Source organism: Lepidochelys kempii, chromosome 10, assembly GCF_965140285.1.
Source record: "Lepidochelys kempii isolate rLepKem1 chromosome 10, rLepKem1.hap1, whole genome shotgun sequence".
Classification (NCBI taxonomy): Eukaryota; Metazoa; Chordata; order Testudines; family Cheloniidae; genus Lepidochelys; species Lepidochelys kempii.
In genome coordinates this window covers 51,470,525-51,491,143 of record NC_136389.1, presented here as the reverse complement: position 1 = coordinate 51,491,143, position 20,619 = coordinate 51,470,525, and the positions used below count along the sequence as shown (strand labels likewise).

The following is a 20,619-nucleotide window of genomic DNA, read 5'->3' as shown; positions in this document are numbered from 1 at the left end:
CCCTGTGAAAGGTAAAAACAGATGACAAAGAGATTTGCTTTTATTTCTGGTACCTATACATCACCTCTGGCCTCTTGATTGTGCTTGACTGAATGCAGACTTCTAAGTCCCTACCATCACATAACCCCTCTCTTTCCCAAAGGCCCTCACATCGAAGAGGGGTCTGAGACCACAGGAACCAAGAAAAGCTTATGCAGGGAAACTTGAGTAGAGGAGCTATAGGTTGCTTGCACTAGCATGACTAGGTCTAATATATATATTTACTTAATTTTATTATTTATCTTTTACTACAAAATATGTGCTGCAATACAAAGTGTGTCATGTAAAAACTGACATTAAATGAATAGGAATAATATTTAAAGAGAAACACTTCCCCCAATAATGAACAAATATATTTAAAGTAAAACCTTGTTCTGTAATCTGAACAGACCTATGAAAAAGTCTTTCATCGTGAGATGGAACAAAGGATGCATACATAAAATACAAGGTCATAAGTTTAAGGTTCCAATCCTGTGAAGGCCTGAGCGCCTGCTACCAGGAGTTGAGGCAGTTCACTAGCGCAGATCAAACCTTCCACCCTCTACCGCTCCCTCCTAAAAAAAGTGTTACACTTTTTTTGTTTTCATCATATATAGAAATATTTCCTTCCTATGAAAGCCTCAGATTTTTGATAAAGCCAGATTTGTTGCATGAAATTTTCATTTAACTGAAAAGCCATTTTTTATAGGAATAGTGTTTTGACAAAAAAAATTCTAACAGCTCTAGAGCTCAGTTCCCTTCACAAGATCAGACCAGGTACCACAAACATTTTTCTTTCTCAAGGTGTTTGCTTCTGGGGGTAGTTTGGGACCCTACTTTTGGCCTGTGTTTTGAAAGCTGTTCTTTCCATTTCTTGGGAAAAGACAAAATTTATGGGTTATTTCTAAGTTCTGGATGTGTACCCAAAGATGCATTATGGGGTACTTCCACATCAAAAAGTGAACACACATATGAAGGAGAGCCTTTCATTTCCACAAACATATAAAGCAAAAAATTATCAGCTAAAGAAGCCTTTTAGATCATTCGACAGAGGAGATCTTTGCCTGTAACCATACTATATCACTACTTTAAAAAAGAGAAACTGTTTAACAAAAGACATGCTAAAAAGGAGCAGACAGATGTGGAGCATAGTTAATCCGCCTCCATGAGAGGCGGTAGCTGCGGGGACAGGAGAAGCTCTCCCCTTGACATAGCACTGTCTACACTGGGCTTAGGGCGTACAGCTTTCTCTCTCAGGGGGGTAAATTTTTCACACCCAAGTGAGGCAGTTACACCGATGTAAGTTTATAGTGTAGACCTGGCCTAACAGAGCAGCACCTGACATTGGCAGTGCTTAACATAACAGTGACTGAGAGCAAGCCAAGGAGGAACGGTAACATCTCATTTACAATCGCAGTCGCAGACTGTGGGGAAGGGGAACCTGCTGGCTGGGGTCACACAGTCACATTTAGCCAGACTCCATTGGAAAGTCCCTTGTTTGCTACCTGGCACCCAGAGTGTCACAAGCTCCCCTGTGTAAAAGATGGGCATCAAGTGGTATTTTATAGAGTGAGGAAGCCTCTAGCAGACATCCGCTGTCATGGGTACCCAGGCTGGGGGAACACCCCGCGGGGCTTCGGATCAGGAGCAGCTACCAAGAGGTGAGGTGACTGAGGAAAGGGGTCCCTATCTGAGCCCACTGGGGGGCGGCTACAGGGCTTTAAGAAGGCCCCTCGAGTGCTATAGAGCTGGATCCCTGGCCCAGCCCCCCAGGGGATTCCGGGCATGGGGGGCCCTGAAACAGAGGCGGGGGACCTGGGGTCTCTGTGGGGGATGTGCGTGGGGGAGGGACCCCTGCCCCAACCCCTCCGGAGTCGGAGGACGTTCCCTGGCTGGGGGGCATAAGGCGCGGGTTGGGGGGGCCCAGCAGGCAGCCTGGGGCGAGGCCCAGGCCCGTTAGCGGCGTGGGGGTACCTTGAGCACGGTGACGGTGCCGCCGGGACTGTGCACCTCAAAGGCGGCGGCCTCGTCCCCGCTAGCGGCGGCGGCCTCGGGCTGGTGGTAGCTGAAGCAGGCGGCGGCGATATCCAGGTGGCCGAGCGGCAGCGCCTCCTGCGGGCCTTTGAAGTAGTACAGGTAGCAGCGGCGGGGGTCGAAGACGAACCAGCGGCTGCGGAAATTCCGCAGCGGGCCCTTGCCCGACAGCTTCTGCAGGTAACCGCACAGCTTGGGGGCGCCCGGCCCGGCCTGCTCCGCCGGGCTCAGCGGCACCGCGGCGTCCCCGCCGCCGCCCTCCCCACCCTCGGCGGACCCCGCCGCCGGCATCTCCCCTCGCCTCCCTGCCAGCACTGCCGCGGGCACACAGCCTCGCTCCGGCCGCTCCGCAGAGCAGCCCAGCCCAGCCCGCCGCCTGACGGGACTTGTAGTCCCCGCGCCTCCCTCCGCTCTCTCGCTGACAGAGGACGGGGAGCTACTAGCGGCGCTGCCCGGGCATCTCCTGCCCGGCCCCGCACAGCCCAGGCCAGCCGGCCTCTCCCCTGGCCAGCCTGGCGCTGCAGCCGGGAATCTCCCCCGCTCAGGGCCTCGCTCCGCCCCCCTCAACCACAGCTTGTGCACTCGTGGCTGCATGTTCGTGCACACACATTCTGGGTGTGCAGACGGAGCTGGGCCCCTTCCATGGGGAAGTTAAGTTGGGCCCTACGCATGTCTTTTCGGTCCTGAGTACGCGGCGAGCGGGAGCGTTGCTAAATCCTGCCTGCCAGATGTCCCAGGACATTTGACGTGATCCAGCTCAAGTTTTGGTTGCTTTTACAGCAAGGAAAGTCTCCATAAGCAGGTTTCAGAGTGGTAGCTGTGTTAGTCTGTATCAGCAAAAAAAAACAAAACAAAAAACGAGGAGTACTTGTGGCACCTTAGAGACTAACAAATAAATAATAAAGGTGTCACAAGTACTCCTCGTTTTTTTCTCTATAAGCAGGCGCTACCCAAACCTTCTTGGGATACTTCCTGATTTATGTATTGCCAGTAATCAGACTTCTGAAATTGGGTTTGCCCTTAATGCCTCTGTCATAAATATAAAGGGAAGGGTAAACCCCTTTGAAATCCCTCCTGGCCAGGGGAAAGCTCCTCTCACCTGTAAAGGGTTAAGAAGCTAAAGGTAACCTCGCTGGCACCTGACCAAAATGACCAATGAGGAGACAAGATACTTTCAAAAGCTGGGAGGAGGGAGAGAAACAAAGGGTTTGTGTGTCTGTCTGTAGTCATCTTGGCCAGGGACAGAACAGGAATGGAGTCTTAGAACTTTTAGTAAGTAATCTAGCTAGGTATGTGTTAGATTATGATTTCTTTAAATGGCTGAGAAAAGAATTGTGCTGAATAGAATAACTATTTCTGTCTGTGTATCTTTTTTGTAACTTAAGGTTTTGCCTAGAGGGGTTCTCTATGTTTTTGAATCTAATTACCCTGTAAGATATCTACCATCCTGATTTTACAGGGGGGATTTCTTTATTTCTATTTACTTCTATTTTTTTATTAAAAGTCTTCTTGTAAAACACTGAATGCTTTTTCATTGTTCTCAGATCCAAGGGTTTGGGTTTGTGGTCACCTATGCAAATTGGTGAGGCTTTTTATCCAACATTTCCCAGGAAAGGGGGGGTGCAAGTGTTGGGAGGATTGTTCATTGTTCTTAAGATCCAAGGGTCTGGGTCTGTAGTCACCTAGACAAATTGGTGAGGCTTTTTACCAAACCTTGTCCAGGAAGTGGGGTGCAAGGTTTTGGGAAGTATTTTGGGGGGAAGGACGCGTCCAAACAGCTCTTCCCCAGTAACCAGTATTAGTTTGGTGGTGGTAGCGGCCATTCCAAGGATAACGGGGGTAATATTTTGTACCTTGGGGAAGTTTTGACCTAAGCTGGTAAAGATAAGCTTAGGAGGGTTTTCATGCAGGTCCCCACATCTGTACCCTAGAGTTCAGAGTGGGGGAGGAACCTTGACATGGTGGCACAGTGGTGGGATTAACCTGAAATCATTTTGAGATCCAGTTGAGATTTTTTGAACTAGAAATACAGATTTTAAAAAGGAATTTTTAGGAAGTCCAGAAGGCAGCTTTGAAACTGAAAGCAGCTTGGTTTCTCTCTGCTTTGTGGCCAAGCAGAGACAAAAGGGGATTATCTTGTGAATTGCAGGTTTCATTTGCCTGGAGGCAGGGTACTTAACTCCTGCAGGGAAATTCACAGTCTTCCAACCCAGAGGTTTGTTTTTTTTTTCTTTTCTTCCTAAAAGTAAATAGGGGGTGTGTGCTCTACCCATTTGCCTGGAGACAAAAGTGGCAGGGTTTTTTTTAGGATTTTGATTTTTTTTTTTGTTTTACAAGGAGCACAGGTTTGAAAAGAAATTTTTTTTTTTTCTTCGTTGGGCTGGGTAAGCAGGTTTCCAAGTAGTTGGAGGTTTTTTGCTTTAATTTGGGCCCAGAGCAGAGACAAGGGAATTGTCTTTTTCTGTAGGCTGACAATCACTATCAGAGAATAGGTATTCTATTCCAGCACAGCAAAATTTTACAGCCAAGTTTTGTTTGTTTATTTCTAAACCTCAGGTGTAAAGTTAGTTAAAAACAGAGAGGTTAGAATGACCAAATCCTCAGCTCGACTACAGCTGGAATTAGCCAAATTTCAGGCTGAGGAAAAACAAAGGGAACATGAAAGACAGATAGAACTCATGCGGCTGAAGGAGGAGGTACAGGAGGCTGCCCACAAGAGGGAAATGGAGGCAAGGAAGCATGTGGAGGAGGTGGAGAGGATAAAGGCCCAGCAGAATATACCAACAAACCCTAACAATCCTTCTCCAGGTACCACTTCCCATCCCAGAAAGTTCCCCACCTACAAGGCAGGTGATGATACCGAGGCCTTCTTAGAAAACTTCGAAAGGGCCTGCCTTGGGTACAACATCTCTACTGACCAATACATGGTAGAGCTGAGGCCGCAGCTCAGTGGACCCTTAGCTGAGGTGGCAGCTGAAATGCCTAAAGAACACATGAACAAGTATGAACTGTTTAAATCCAAGGCGAGAGTCAGAATGGGGATAACACCCGAGCAGTCTCGTCGGAGGTTCCGAGCCCTAAGGTGGAAACCAGACATGTCATTTACCCGACATGCCTACCACATTGTGAAACATTGGGATGCCTGGATATCAGGAGCAAGTGTTGAATCTCCAGGAAATTTGCCCTTCCTAATGCAAATGGAACAATTCTTAGAGGGTGTTCCTGAGGAAATAGAAAGATACATCCTAGATGGGAAACCCAAAACTGTAATCGAGGCAGGAGAGATTGGAGCCAGATGGGTGGAGGTGGCAGAGAAGAAGAAAACTGGTCGCAGTTGGAGCGGAGACCAGAAGGGACCACCCCAGACCACACCCTATTACCGGGGGCCGCCCAAAGCCCCACCTACCTCCCAAAGAACCCTCCAGACCCCTTATCGTCCCACCACCCCATTCTCCAGCAACCCTCCTCGTCCCAGTGACCCGTCAGCTGGACGATGTTTTAAGTGTAACGAGCTGGGGCATGTAAAGGCCAACTGCCCCAAGAACCCCAACAGATTACAGTTCATTGCACCGGAATCACACCAGAGGTCCACAGGCCCAGATACCTCCCAGATACCCTTGGAGCGGAGGGAAACTGTGAGTGTGGGCGGGAAGAAGGTCACCGCGTGGAGGGACACCGGAGCACAAGTGTCAGCTATCCATGCTTCCTTAGTGGACCCCAATTTAATCAACCCAGAGATCCAAGTGACGATTCAACCCTTCAAGTCCAACTCTTTCAATTTGCCTACAGCCAAGTTGCCTGTCCAGTACAAGGGCTGGTCAGGAATGTGGACTTTTGCAGTCTATGATGATTATCCCATCCCCATGCTGTTGGGGGAAGACTTGGCCAATCATGTGAAGCAGGCCAAGAGGGTGGGAATGGTCACCCGCAACCAGGCTAAACAAGCCGTGAGGCCTAGCTCTGTTCCGGAAACTTCTATCAGGACCCAGTCAGAGGTGATGGACCTGGACCCCAGGCCAATGTCTGCAACAGCAGTAGTGGATCCAGTCCCAGAGACCCAGACGGAACCAGTCCCAGAACCGGAACCAGCCGAACAACCAACACCAGACCCCGTGTCAGCACTGAATCCAGTACTTGCAACCTCAACACCAGAGGGCCCCACCGAACCTGAACTGGCAGCAGCCGATAACCCTACACAAGAGGCTCAGCCGGAGCCTGAATCCCAACATAGTGCACCAGCGGAGAGCGGTTCACAGTCAACAGAAACAGCTCCATCCCCTATATCGCTTCCAGAGGGACCAAGCCTAGGTCCACAATCCCATGAGGAACTGATGTCTCCAGCATCAAGGGAACAGTTCCAGACCGAACAGGAAGCAGATGAAAGCCTCCAGAGAGCTTGGACGGCGGCACGGAGCAACCCACCGCCTCTCAGCTCTTCTAATCGATCCAGGTTTGTTGTAGAAAGAGGACTTTTATACCAGGAAACTCTTTCTGGGGGACACCAGGAAGACTGGCATCCTCAGAGACAGTTGGTAGTTCCAACTAAATACCGGGCCAAGCTCTTGAGCTTAGCCCATGATCACCCTAGTGGCCATGCTGGGGTGAACAGGACCAAAGACCGTTTGGGGGGGTCATTCCACTGGGAGGGAATGGGCAAGGATGTTTCTACCTATGTCCAGTCTTGTGAGGTGTGCCAAAGAGTGGGAAAACCCCAAGACCAGGTCAAAGCTCCTCTCCAGCCACTCCCCATCATTGAAGTTCCATTTCAGCGAGTAGCTGTGGATATTCTGGGTCCTTTTCCGAAAAAGACACCCAGAGGAAAGCAGTACATACTGACTTTCATGGATTTTGCCACCCGATGGCCGGAAGCAGTAGCTCTAAGCAACACCAGGGCTAAAAGTGTGTGCCAGGCACTAGCAGACATTTTTGCCAGGGTAGGTTGGCCCTCCGACATCCTCACAGATGCAGGGACTAATTTCCTGGCAGGAACTATGAAAAACCTTTGGGAAGCTCATGGGGTAAATCACTTGGTTGCCACTCCTTACCATCATCAAACAAATGGCATGGTGGAGAAGTTTAATGGAACTTTGGGGGCCATGATACGTAAATTCGTAAATGAGCACTCCAATGATTGGGACCTAGTATTGCAGCAGTTGCTCTTTGCCTACAGAGCTGTACCACATCCCAGTTTAGGGTTTTCCCCATTTGAACTTGTATATGGCCGTGAGGTTAAGGGGCCATTGCAGTTGGTGAAGCAGCAATGGGAGGGATTTACACCTTCTCCAGGAACTAACATTCTGGACTTTGTAACCAACCTACAAAACACCCTCCGAACCTCTTTAGCCCTTGCTAGAGAAAACTTACAGGATGCTCAAAAAGAGCAAAAAGCCTGGTATGATAAACATGCCAGAGAGCGTTCCTTCAAAGTAGGAGACCAGGTCATGGTCTTAAAGGCGCTCCAGGCCCATAAAATGGAAGCATCGTGGGAAGGGCCATTCGTGGTCCAGGAGCGCCTGGGAGCTGTTAATTATCTCATAGCATTCCCCACCTCCAACCGAAAGCCTAAGGTGTACCATATTAATTCTCTAAAGCCCTTTTATTCCAGAGAATTAAAGGTTTGTCAGTTTACAGCCCAGGGAGGAGACGACGCTGAGTGGCCTGAAGGTGTTTACTACGAAGGGAAATGTGCTGGTGGTGTGGAAGAGGTGAACCTCTCCATGACCCTTGGGCGTATGCAGCGACAGCAGATCCAGGAGCTGTGCACTAGCTACGCGCCAACGTTCTCAGCCACCCCAGGACGGACTGAACGGGCATACCACTCCATTGACACAGGTAATGCTCACCCAATTAGGGTCCACCCTTACCGGGTGTCTCCTCAAGCTAAAACTGCTATAGAACGGGAGATCCAGGATATGTTACAGATGGGTGTAATCCGCCCCTCTGAAAGTGCATGGGCATCTCCAGTGGTTCTAGTTCCCAAACCAGATGGGGAAATATGTTTTTGCGTGGACTACCGTAAGCTAAATGCTGTAACTCGCCCAGACAACTATCCCATGCCACGCACAGATGAACTATTAGAGAAACTGGGAAGGGCCCAGTTCATCTCTACCTTGGACTTAACCAAGGGGTACTGGCAGGTACCACTAGATGAATCTGCCAAGGAAAGGTCAGCCTTCATCACACATCTCGGGCTGTATGAATTTAATGTACTCCCTTTCGGGCTGCGAAATGCACCCGCCACTTTCCAAAGACTTGTAGATGGTCTCCTAGCGGGATTAGGAGAATATGCAGTCGCCTACCTTGACGATGTGGCCATATTTTCGGATTCCTGGGCAGACCACCTGGAACATCTACAAAAAGTCCTTGAGCGCATAAGGGAGGCAGGACTAACTGTTAAGGCTAAGAAGTGTCAAATAGGCCTAAACAGAGTGACTTACCTTGGACACCAGGTGGGTCAAGGAACTATCAGCCCCCTACAGGCCAAAGTGGATGTTATCCAAAAGTGGCCTGTCCCAAAGTCAAAGAAACAGGTTCAATCCTTCTTAGGCTTGGCCGGTTATTACAGACGATTTGTACCGCACTACAGCCAAATCGCTGCCCCACTGACAGACCTAACCAAAAAGAAACAGCCAAATGCTGTTCAGTGGACCGGAAGGTGTCAGAAGGCCTTTAACAAGCTTAAAGCGACACTCATGTCTGACCCTGTACTAAGGGCCCCAGACTTTGACAAACCGTTCCTAGTAACCACAGATGCATCCGAGCGTGGTGTGGGAGCAGTTTTAATGCAGAAAGGACCTGATCAAGAATTCCACCCTGTAGTGTTTCTCAGCAAAAAACTGTCTGAGAGGGAAAGCAACTGGTCAGTCACTGAAAAAGAATGTTATGCCATTGTCTACGCTCTGGAAAAGCTACGCCCATATGTTTGGGGACGGCGTTTCCACCTGCAAACCGACCATGCTGCACTAAAGTGGCTTCACACCGTCAAAGAAACTAACAGAAAACTTCTTCGGTGGAGTTTAGCTCTCCAAGATTTTGATTTCGACATCCAACACATCTCAGGAGCTTCTAACAAAGTGGCTGATGCACTCTCCCGTGAAAGTTTCCCAGAATCAACTGGTTAAAATCGTCCTTGAGATGTGGAAAATATTGTTAGTCTTTATGTACTTGGTAGTATATTTAGAGATGCATGTGTCTTATTAACTCTGTTTTCCTAGAGCTCCAGGAAGAAATCCCAGCCAGTGTTTCACCCTAGCTGAGATTTGGGGGGCGTGTCATAAATATAAAGGGAAGGGTAAACCCCTTTGAAATCCCTCCTGGCCAGGGGAAAGCTCCTCTCACCTGTAAAGGGTTAAGAAGCTAAAGGTAACCTCGCTGGCACCTGACCAAAATGACCAATGAGGAGACAAGATACTTTCAAAAGCTGGGAGGAGGGAGAGAAACAAAGGGTTTGTGTGTCTGTCTGTAGTCATCTTGGCCAGGGACAGAACAGGAATGGAGTCTTAGAACTTTTAGTAAGTAATCTAGCTAGGTATGTGTTAGATTATGATTTCTTTAAATGGCTGAGAAAAGAATTGTGCTGAATAGAATAACTATTTCTGTCTGTGTATCTTTTTTGTAACTTAAGGTTTTGCCTAGAGGGGTTCTCTATGTTTTTGAATCTAATTACCCTGTAAGATATCTACCATCCTGATTTTACAGGGGGGATTTCTTTATTTCTATTTACTTCTATTTTTTTATTAAAAGTCTTCTTGTAAAACACTGAATGCTTTTTCATTGTTCTCAGATCCAAGGGTTTGGGTTTGTGGTCACCTATGCAAATTGGTGAGGCTTTTTATCCAACATTTCCCAGGAAAGGGGGGGTGCAAGTGTTGGGAGGATTGTTCATTGTTCTTAAGATCCAAGGGTCTGGGTCTGTAGTCACCTAGACAAATTGGTGAGGCTTTTTACCAAACCTTGTCCAGGAAGTGGGGTGCAAGGTTTTGGGAAGTATTTTGGGGGGAAGGACGCGTCCAAACAGCTCTTCCCCAGTAACCAGTATTAGTTTGGTGGTGGTAGCGGCCATTCCAAGGATAACGGGGGTAATATTTTGTACCTTGGGGAAGTTTTGACCTAAGCTGGTAAAGATAAGCTTAGGAGGGTTTTCATGCAGGTCCCCACATCTGTACCCTAGAGTTCAGAGTGGGGGAGGAACCTTGACAGCCTCCAGTAGCCCCTTTGCAGGAAATCAGTATGAAATGGGCTGTAATTGGTGGGGAAGATTACCTTCTTCCGTTTTTGGCTAGTATGCTCCATGTCTGCCTCTTTGAGGTATTCTTTCTTGGTGTATTGCTACCAGACTCACTATTATGACTACATTCAACTGTATATTCCATATCATGGCCTAACCTACAAATAAGATTAGATTAGAATCTCTCTCAATACTCATCTGTGAAATCTCTATATTAATTTCAGTTACTTCTGGTGTAGTGAGTTAATTAAAAAACAATAATTGTGTTACAGAAGCTCAAGATGTGCACATGCCAAAATTGAGTCCATGGACAATCTTTTTGTAATGCTTGTATTTACTCACAGGTCATTTTTTGTTGCCCACCCATTGAGTCACACAAAATTCAGCCCCAGTTCTGCCTTGATTTCCACCCTGTGCAACCTCCTTGACTTCAGAAATTTGCTGTGTATCTCTGAATCCGACATGCACAAAGGCCACTTGGCCTGTCTTTATCTCTATATCCCCAGATCAGTCTCAATTACTATAGAATCATAGAATATCAGGGTTGGAAGGGACTTCAAGAGGTCATCTAGTCCAACCCCTCGCTCAAAGCAGGACCAATCCCCAATTAAATCATCCCAGCCAGGGCTTTGTCAAGCCTGACTTTAAAAACCTCGAAGGAAGGAGATTCCACCATCTCCTTAGGTAACCCATTCCAGTGCTTCACCACCCTCCTAGTGAAAAGTTTTTCCTAATATCCAACCCAAACCTCCCCCATTGCAACTTGAGACCATTTTCTCTTGTTCTGTCATCTGCTACCACTGAGAACAGTCTAGATCCATCCTCTTTGGAACCCCCTTTCAGGTAGTTGAAAGCAGCTATCAAATCTCCCCTCATTCTTCTCTTCTGCAGATTAAATAATCCCAGCCTCTCCTCATAAATGATGTGCTCCAGCCCCCTAATAATTTTTGTTGCCCTCCACTGGACTCTTTCCAATTTTTCCACATCCTTCTTGTAGTGTGGGGCCCCAGACTGGACCCAGTACTCCAGATGAGGCCTCACCAATGCCAAATAGAGGGGAATGATCACGTCCAACGATCTGCTGGCAATGCTCCTACTTATACAGTCCAAAATGCTGTTAGCCTTCTTGGCAACAAGGGCACACTATTGACTCATATCCAGCTTCTCGTCAACTGTAACCCCTAGGTCCTTTTCTGCAGAACTGCTGCCTACCCACTCAGTCCCTAGTCTGTAGCAGTGCCTGGGATTCTTCCGTCCTAAGTGCAGGACTCTGCACTTGTCCTTGTTGAACCTCATCAGATTTATTTTGGCCCAATCCTCCAATTTGTCTAGGTCCCTCTGTATCCTATCCCTACCCTCCAACGTATCTACCACTCCTCCCAGTTTCGTGTCATCTGCAAACTTGCTGAGGGTGCAGCCCACGCCATCCTCCAGATCATTAATGAAGATATTGAACAAAACCGGCCCCAGGACTGACCCTTGGGGCACTCCGCTTGATACCGGCTGCCAACTAGACATGGAGCCATTGATCACTACCCACTGAGCCTGATGATCTAGCCAGCTTTCTATCCACCTTATAGTCCATTCAACCAGCCCTTATTTCTGTAACTTGCTGGCAAGAATACTGTGGGAGATCATATCAAAAACTTTGCTAAAGTCAAGGAATAACACATCCACTGCTTTTCCCTCATCCACAGAGCCAGTTATTTCATCATAGAACGCAATTAGGTTAGTCAGGCATGACTTGACCTTAGTGAATCCATGCCGACTGTTCCTGATCACTTTCATCTCCTTTAAGTGCTTCAAAATTGATTCCTTGAGTACCTGCTCCATGATTTTTCCAGGGACTGAGGTGAGGCTGACTGGCCTGTAGTTCCCCTGATCCTCCTCCTTCTCCTTTTTAAAGATGGGAACTACATTAGCCTTTTTCCAGTCATCCGGGACCTCCCCCGATCACCAGGAGTTTTCAAAGATAATGGCCAATGGCTCTGCAATCACATCAGCCAACTCCTTTAGCACTCTCTGATGCAGTGCATCTGGCCCCATGGACTTGTGCTCATCCAGCTTTTCTAAATAGTCCCGAACCACTTCTTTCTTCAGAGAGGGCTGGCTGCCTCCTCCCCATGTTGTGCTGCCCAGTGCAGTAGTCTGGGAACTAACCTTGTTTGTGAAGACAGAAGCAAAAAAAGCATTGAGTACATTAGCTTTTTCCACATCCTTTGTCACTAGGTTGCCTCCCGCATTCAGTAAAAGGCCCACACTTTCCCTGACCTTCTTCTTGTTGCTAACATACCTGTAGAAACCCTTCTTGTTACTCTTAACATCCCTTGCTAGCTGCAACTCCCAATTGTGATTTGGCCTTCCTGCATGCCTGAGCAATATTTTTATACTCCTCCCTGGTCATTTTTCCAATCTTCCACTTCTTGTAAGCTTCTTTTTTGTGTTTTAAGATCAGCAAGGATTTCACTGTTAAGCCAAGTTGGTCGCCTGCCATATTTACTATTCTTTCTACACATTGTGATGGTTTGTTCCTGCAACCTCAATAAGGATTCTTTAAAATACAGCCAGGTCTCCTGGACTCCTTTCCCCCTCATGTTATTCTCCCAGGAGATCCTGCCCATCAGTTCCCTAAAGGAGTTAAAGTCTACTTTTCTGAAGTCCAGGGTCCATATTCTGCTGCTCTCCTTTCTTCCTTTTGTCAGGATCCTGAACTCGACCATCTCATGGTCGCTGCCTCCCAGATTTCTATCCACTTTTGCTTCCCCTACTAATTCTTCCCTGTTTGTGAGCAGCAGGTCAAGAAGAGCTCTGCCCCTAGTTGGTTCCTCCAGCACGTGCACCAGGAAATTGTCCCCTACACTTTCCAAAAACTTCCTGGATTGTCTGTGCATTGCGGAATTACTCTCCCAGCAGATATCGGGGTGATTGAAGTCCCCCATGAGAACCAGAGCCTGTGAGCTAGTAACTTCTATTAGTTGCCTGAAGAAAGCCTCGTCCACCTCATCCCCCAGGTCCGGTGGTCTATAGCAGACTCCACCACGACATCACCCTTGTTGCTCACACTTCTAAACTTAATCGAGAGACTCTCAGGTTTTTCTGCAGTTTCATACTGGAGCTCTGAACAGTCATACTGCTCTCTTACATACAATACAACTCCCCCACCTTTTCTGCCCTGCCTGTCCTTCCTGAACAGTTTATATTCATCCATGACAGTACTCCAGTCTTGTGAGTTATCCCACAAAGTCTCTGTTATTCCAATCCCATCATAAATCCTTGACTGTGCCAGGACTTCCAGTTCTCCCTGCTTGTTTCCCAGGCTTCTTGCATTTGCATATAGGCACTTAAGATAACTCGCTCTCAGTGTGGGGCAGGAGTCCTACCCTATTGCGCTCTCCTGTTCATTCTTCCTCCTGGTATCACACTTACCCACTTACCTCAGGGCTTTGGTCTCCTTCCCCTGATGAACCTAGTTTAAAGCCCTCCTCATTAGGTTAGCCAGTCTGCTTGCAAAGATGATCTTCCCTCTCTTTGTTAGAGATTCTCTTCGTTAGAACGTCTTGTCTGACATTCTAATTTGTCTCATAGTCTTGGCACTGTATGAAAAAAATTATGTCTGAATAGTTAGTGCTTCTGTCACTAGATCCCACTTTAAGGCACAGATGAGGGACTAGAGCTTCTCAATTCCAAATCCCCTGGTATAGCCAACATCATTAGCCCTCCATTCTGAATGATGTGTAGAAAACCGTGGGGTTAAACAGAAGTAAAATGTTTTAGTCTCAGTTCTTGGGTTTCCAGCCTTCACTGGGTCATGCTTCATTTCATATGTAGCTGAGGAGTTATTTTCTCAAATTTGATTTCTACAACTGAATTACCCATTTCCCTGTTAACAGAGCATAGCAACTTTCAGTATTGTTTATCAGCAGATGGTACATTATGAGGGGATATTTTAATCCTAGAGGACAGTTAATACTTAACTGGCATTGATGCATATTCAAGCTATGTAGGGGTGGCTCAGCTAAAGGAAGCCACATCAGTGCTGTGCTTATCTTGGCATATCTGTTAAAGCTTTACTTGATGTTGAGGCTTTGTTAATAGACATGGGGGAAAAGAAGGCTGATCTCACTTACAGGGCAAGTAAATGTCACTTCTATAATATAGGCTATTCAATAGTTCCCCTACCAAATAGTCCCATAATGCGTACAAATTCAAAACCCTGCGACTGTCAACAATTGCCAAATCATTCAAGGTCTGATCTTGCAAGGCACTGAGCATTCTCAACTTCCCCTGACTTCAGTGAGAGCTGAAGGTGTTACTGGGCTAGCTGCATTGCTGTCCCTTCTCGGGAGTCTCTGAATGAACCTCCTCCCCCTACCCACACAGGTGTCAGGCCTTTACCCCTTATGGGATGGAATTCTGCAGTTCATCCACTTTCAGACCAGGACTTCATTTACAGTCCCTTGGGTACCCGCTGAGTGATTCAGCGGGTCCACCTGCGGGTGGAGCCTACTAGGGTTTCTCTGTTGGAGCCTGTGATGGCCAGGGCTGGCTCCAGGCACCAGCTTTCCAAGCAGGTGCTTGGGATGGCGTTCAGAATGGGGCGGCAGCCCGTGTCCCGCAGCGGCAATTCGGCGGCAGCTCCACCGCTCTTCCCGCTGCGGTGGCTTATGGGCGGCAGCTCTGACGCTCTGACGCTCTTCCGGGGGCAGCGGCAATTCAGCGACGACTGTTTGGGGCAGCAAAACTGGTAGAGCCGCCCCTGGTGATGGCATACCTTTGCAGCGAGACTGAAACAGCTTCTGCAAACACAAAGCATGATTTATATTTTGCCATAAAGGTACACAGCCACTTACAGAGATTTAAAATAACTAATCTTCACTTCAAACTTAGGTCAACATAGCTATGGTGTTCCGGGACTTTGAGTGCTGTAGCTATGCCAACCTGACCCCTAGTGTAGACACAATTAGGTCAACAGAAGAATGCTTCCGTCATCCTAGCTAGAATGGCTCAGGGAGGTCGAGTTCCTACAATGCTGTAGTCTGCGTCTACACAGTGCTGTAGTCTGTGACTATGGGGTTACAGCAGCAGCGCCGTAGTGTAGACGTGGTCAAAGACCTACATGCATATTCCCTTACCTAAGCTTAACCTCTCTCTAGCTGCAACTCAGGCAGCTCTGGCCTACACTTCTTGCAGCCTTCTCCTTCTGTCTCTGTCAGACTGCCAGCCTTTTCACTGACACATTGTGGCCACTCTGACCACTTCCCCTTCCCTTTTTGTCACGGGCACCTTTTTAACTGGTCAGGGTCTCAGCCCTGGCAAAACAAATCCTGATAACTTTGCTGGCACCTAGAAATAGCAGCTCCCAGTAATGGACCGTTATTCTCCTTGCTGCTTTGAAGTTATGTACCTGCACCTGTCTTATCAGTCTCATTGTTTTAACTTTCCTGTATGGTTCTTTTACAGTCTCCTTTGATTTTTCAGTATGCATTTAGTCAGGCAGCCTACAAAATTAAAACCAAGTCACACATATTCATAATACAGACATTTTCCCAGTTTGTCACAGAAGGCACTCAGCATCTCGCAGGATCAGGCCTTTCCTGTAAAGTGTCATTTACCAGACAACACATGACACTTTCTTCTTCCCAGTTTCCAGAAGAGATGTTGGCACTATTTAGAAGTCTCACATTGCCCTGGCCTCATTCATTCAGATATGCTTAAATACCAAAGAGATTGTCTCCAGTATTTTTCTTTAACGTATCACATGACCAGCAGTGGGCCCATTCCTATGAAGTGTTTAGCACCCTGATCTTGCACCTGCAGCTGCTACTGGCATCAACAGAAATTTGGGGGTTCCAGCAACTCACAGAATCAGGCTCTATACTCTCAAGACTTTTGCTCTCAATACTTCTCTTTTTTCATACTTGCTGTACAGCTTCCTCACTTACAACACTCTAAACAGCCTGTACTGTTTTTACAGTTAGTTCATTGAACCAGAAAGTTCCTCTTCTTAGGAAGGTAAGTTCCTTATTTCATGCATGTTCTCTTTCTACAGATATAATCCAGATGTGAACTGATAAACGATAGCTGCATCTTTCAACATTATTATTGTGTTTGCAGTAAGTTTGTACTCACTTTACATGCTTTTTTTTTTTTTTTACATCTTCAGCTCTAGAATGCAGAGTCCATGTGGGTGACATTCAGTTGTTTGGCAGAAGTTTAGAAAATGAAAATAAATAGCAAATTAATCCCAGAGGGTGAAATTCCCCTCCTATGCAGATGGCCAATACAAGGCCAGCAAAGATCTCCATATAGGGCGAAAGTGGGAGTTGATGGAGTGTAGGCATTATGCTGGCCCACCACTAAGGGGTAAATTTCACCCAAAAAGTGCAACATACAGGATGAGTTTTCTATGGTTATATTGATGATCAGCTCATAAAGCTTGACAAAATATTTACTTTTTCTTGTTTTGGTAAGTTTGACCTTTCTTAAAATGAACCAGTAATTCTGTAGGCACATTATTGGTTCAAACATGTTTACAAAACATATCAAATGAGAGAGCCATTTTTACTCTGAATAAGGAGAACCCTTCAACTACTTATTTCATAACATTTGGAGTGTTTTTCACCATGTTGTGGCTATAGGTATTCGCAGTGCTTGAAGTAAGTTCTCATTTCAATGCAACAGGAACAATAAGAAAATCAGTATCTAGGGCATGTTATTTAATACAAATGTATCAAGAATACAATCAGTGCAGAACCTTTGGCTCAGACTTTTGTGGTTACACAAGTGTAGGAAATTGGTAAATTCTGAGCAGCACAACATCAGTACTTTGCCTTTGGTTAAACACTTACTGCTTTTGGTTTGCAGAGCAGTAGAGCCACACCTAATAAACACAAAGATTGGGCCTGAGCTGCAAAATTCAGATACAGTTTTGGGGGTCACTCTGAAAAAATATCTTGCAGAGACTGAACCACAAATGCAGTCTGTCACTATCAAAGATAATCATTTTCTCTGTTGCAAGAACCTCTGCAGGGTTCTAATGTGAAGAACTTTGAATTCGTGCTATGTCATTTGTATTGTGGGATGGATGTGCCTACCCACTGCACTTCAGGTTCTTGAGAGGGAGGGCACAATGCTGTGGAAAGCAGGAGGCCAAGGTGCCCTAAGCCACTTTTACAACAGGAGCCAAACAGATAGAAAGTTGCTCTAACTTAAGCTTGGTAGATGTTTGCAGTGTTTGTAGCTGTGTTGATTCCAGGGTATCAGAGAGACAAGGTGGGAGAGGTAATATCTTTTATTGGGCCAGCTTCTGTTGGTGAAAGAGACAAACTTTTAAGCTTACTCAGCTCTTCGTAAGCTTGTCTCTTTCCCAACCAGAAGTTGGTCCCAATAATATTACCTCAACCCACCTTGACCTGCTAGATGGTCTCCTAGAGACCATTCGGCTGGCAGGGGATCAGAGGAGCACATCATGCTCCATATACTCCCCCACCTTTAGAGCAGCTTGAAGGTCATTTGAAAGTCCCTCATGAATATCAAATGTATCCAGTTTGCAAAGCAAATCCCGCCTTATGGGTGAGCTAATCACCCAAAATATTAAATTGTACGTACTATAGTTTAACTGATTGGAAGTGGTCAGGAGAGTTGATCACTATTAACATACCATAAGGTGTTCCAATATTTTACTCTATAGCAGTGGTTCTCAGCCTGTGGTCTGTGGACCCTTGGGGGTTTGCAGACTATGTCTAAGGGAGCTGCAAAAGGTTGTCATTACCATAAAACAGTGGTTTTCAGCCTGTGGTTGGCAGACCACTGGGGGTCTGCAGACTACGTCTAAGATTTCCAAAGGGGTCTGCACCTCCATTCGAAATTTGTAGCAGAAATTTGTCTGCAAATTAAAAATAGGTTGAAAACCACTGCTCTATAGAAACACTAGGTGGTGCTCCTCTGCTGTTTCACATTCTCTATTGCAAGTCTTGCTCAATTTTTCTCAAAATGGAAAAAATGTATCCTGAATAAGCCTGCAGATTAAAGCAGGAAAGATATATATGTACAGCTCTAAATCATCTGGCTTTTGTATTAAGAGCAATTAAGGCACAACACTATTTCAGTGGGAAAGATGTAATTTAGCTTTATTAGCTCAGCCTCAGAGATTAAAAAATGCCAAATATATTGTAACGGGAAAGTTGTAAAATATATTTTTTGTTGTGGTAGAAGAGCATCTCTTGACAAAGAAAACTGCTTTTTGCTTGTTGTATGACAATGAAGGGGAAGGAATCAAAGGAGAAAGGTCGCATAGGTTTCTAGTTATATGTTTATGATTTGAATCTGACATCACAGGCAGCAGAGGCAGTGAGGATTTTAGAGGACAAAAAGTAAACAGAAAACCGTTTTTTTAATTACCTAAACTGGGGGGGTGGGGTGACTGAGACAGGGAAATAATCTACTAATTAAATTGATGGATTCTTATGTTCCTTTGTAATGAGCAATTTTTTCCATTGTGTAATCTACTTTGATTTCAGATGTAGCATATAGGAGAAAGACCAAATGGAAAATGAGAAAGGAAGAGACATGGACACAAACCAACATTTCTGCATATATTTTTGTGCAATTTTTTATATTCTACATTGGTGGGAAACAGAAAAGATCCCAAAAGTTTCACTGACTGCCATCTATGAAGAACTGGTTTATAGATGAAGAAATAAGGTTTTTATTTTTTAATTTGTACGCTCCTTGATTAGACACAACAGTGTGAAATAAACAAAAATAATTTCTCTTTGTACTCCCTATGGCCTTGACCTTACAGTCAAATCCATGTAAGCAGATCCTTGCAGAACCCCACTGACTACAACAGGTTTCTGCACAAGTGCAAGGAACTGCCTGGATCTGATTGCAGGGTGGGTGCTTGAGCCCCAGAGCACCCATGGAGTCAGCGCCTATGGGACTGATGCTATGTTCCATCATCTCTTTCTCCTGTTAATCTGCAGCAACTACAAACAGGCTGTAATGAAGCAAGAAAACAATTCCATCTTCTCTCTGCAGCTTTTTCACTCTTCCCTAGCCAGCTACCTTCCGAGCTACACTCTATAGGCCAGCTACATATGAACTGGGTTCTTTCCCCTGATCCAGGGACTCCTGCAGGAATTGAACAAGCCATCACCTGATCCCTAGTCTCATAGCATCAGCTAGGAGGCAGGTGATTAGTCACAGGTGGGAGCTAAACCCAGCTTCCTTAAAGGGCTACCCTACCCTACCCTACCCTGTGACAGAGTCCTTGAATTTTCCATGGTCTTTGGTTTCAGAGTGTTTTATGACATCAGCTCTATCCTAACATATTTGCATTTTTTCCTATTATGAAATAATAAAACTACCTTTTCTTACATAGTGGCTGATGTGATGATTTACATAACATGCCTGTGATGGCAGAGCTAGTGGAGGGTGTCCTTTAGTTTACCAAACAAAGCTCTATAGCCAGAAAATCTACAGAGTTCGTAAAATAACTATTTGCATTTACAGAGGACCTTTTATCTAGGCTTCTTAAAATGCTTTATGCAGTGGCCCTGTGAGATATTATCCTAATTTTACACAATGAGAAACTGACGCACACAGAGATTATGTTAATTGATATGCCCAGGAGCACACACCAAGTTATCATTAGAGTCCAAAATAGAACCCAGGAGTCCTGACTCCCTGTGTTCCAATAGCCCAGATCTTGAGCAGTGTCTGAGAAACACGGAGGGCAACTCAAGAGAGGGAATTGTGAAGGCCCCAGTCCTCGGTCCAATCCAGCCCCTGGCTTAAGTTAGAGGCTGCTCTGATTTATGCAGGTTGTCGAGGTCACTCCTACAGTCAAGGATGATCAGGGCCTAAGGGAGCTCCAGCAACACCTAGGCCATTGCCAGAAGAGTGGTAGTGTTGAAACCACCAAGGTATTGCTACAACATTTTACAGTCCCCCTCCATTGAGGGAATTCGCTGATAGTCAGGTAAGAAGACTCCTGCTGGTGCAAAGTTGCCATAAGGCAGGATAGTATGGGAGACAGCATGGCTAAAACCATGTTCTTTCTTTGTTTTCCAAAGCTATCTTCACATCCTGCATTCTGTTACTGTTGATATCACCACCATGTTCCCTGACTCTCAGGCTTTTAATATGGGGGTCATGATCTTCGACTCTTCCCTCTCATTCTCCCCTTAAATCTAGGCAGTGTCCATTCCTCCACAATGTTTCAAAAGATCCATCCCTTCCACTTCTTGCTGACAGCTAGCATTCTCATCCATGCCCTAATAATCTTCTGTCTGGATTACCGCAGCCTCCTCCTGCCTCACATCCTCTATACCCACATG

At 46.1% G+C, this 20,619-nt stretch overlaps 1 protein-coding gene and 1 long non-coding RNA gene across 3 annotated transcripts in view; one reads left to right on the top strand and one right to left on the bottom strand.

Moving 5' to 3' along the window:
- Positions 1–2,575, bottom strand: part of TBC1D2B (TBC1 domain family member 2B) — a 63,112-nt gene extending 60,537 nt beyond the window's left edge. For both annotated transcript variants that reach the window (XM_073303558.2, XM_073303559.2), the window contains exon 1: positions 1,993–2,575. In XM_073303558.2, coding sequence (XP_073159659.2) covers positions 1,993–2,343 — 351 coding nt within the window. In that variant the 5' untranslated portion in view covers positions 2,344–2,575. The remainder of the gene's footprint in view (positions 1–1,992) is intronic.
- On the top strand, positions 2,067–19,626 carry LOC140894843 (uncharacterized). The gene is made up of 3 exons (XR_012153958.1): positions 2,067–2,232; positions 16,329–16,392; positions 18,799–19,626. It is a non-coding gene; the product is annotated as an uncharacterized LOC140894843 (long non-coding RNA).
- The last annotated feature ends 993 nt before the right edge of the window (positions 19,627–20,619 follow it).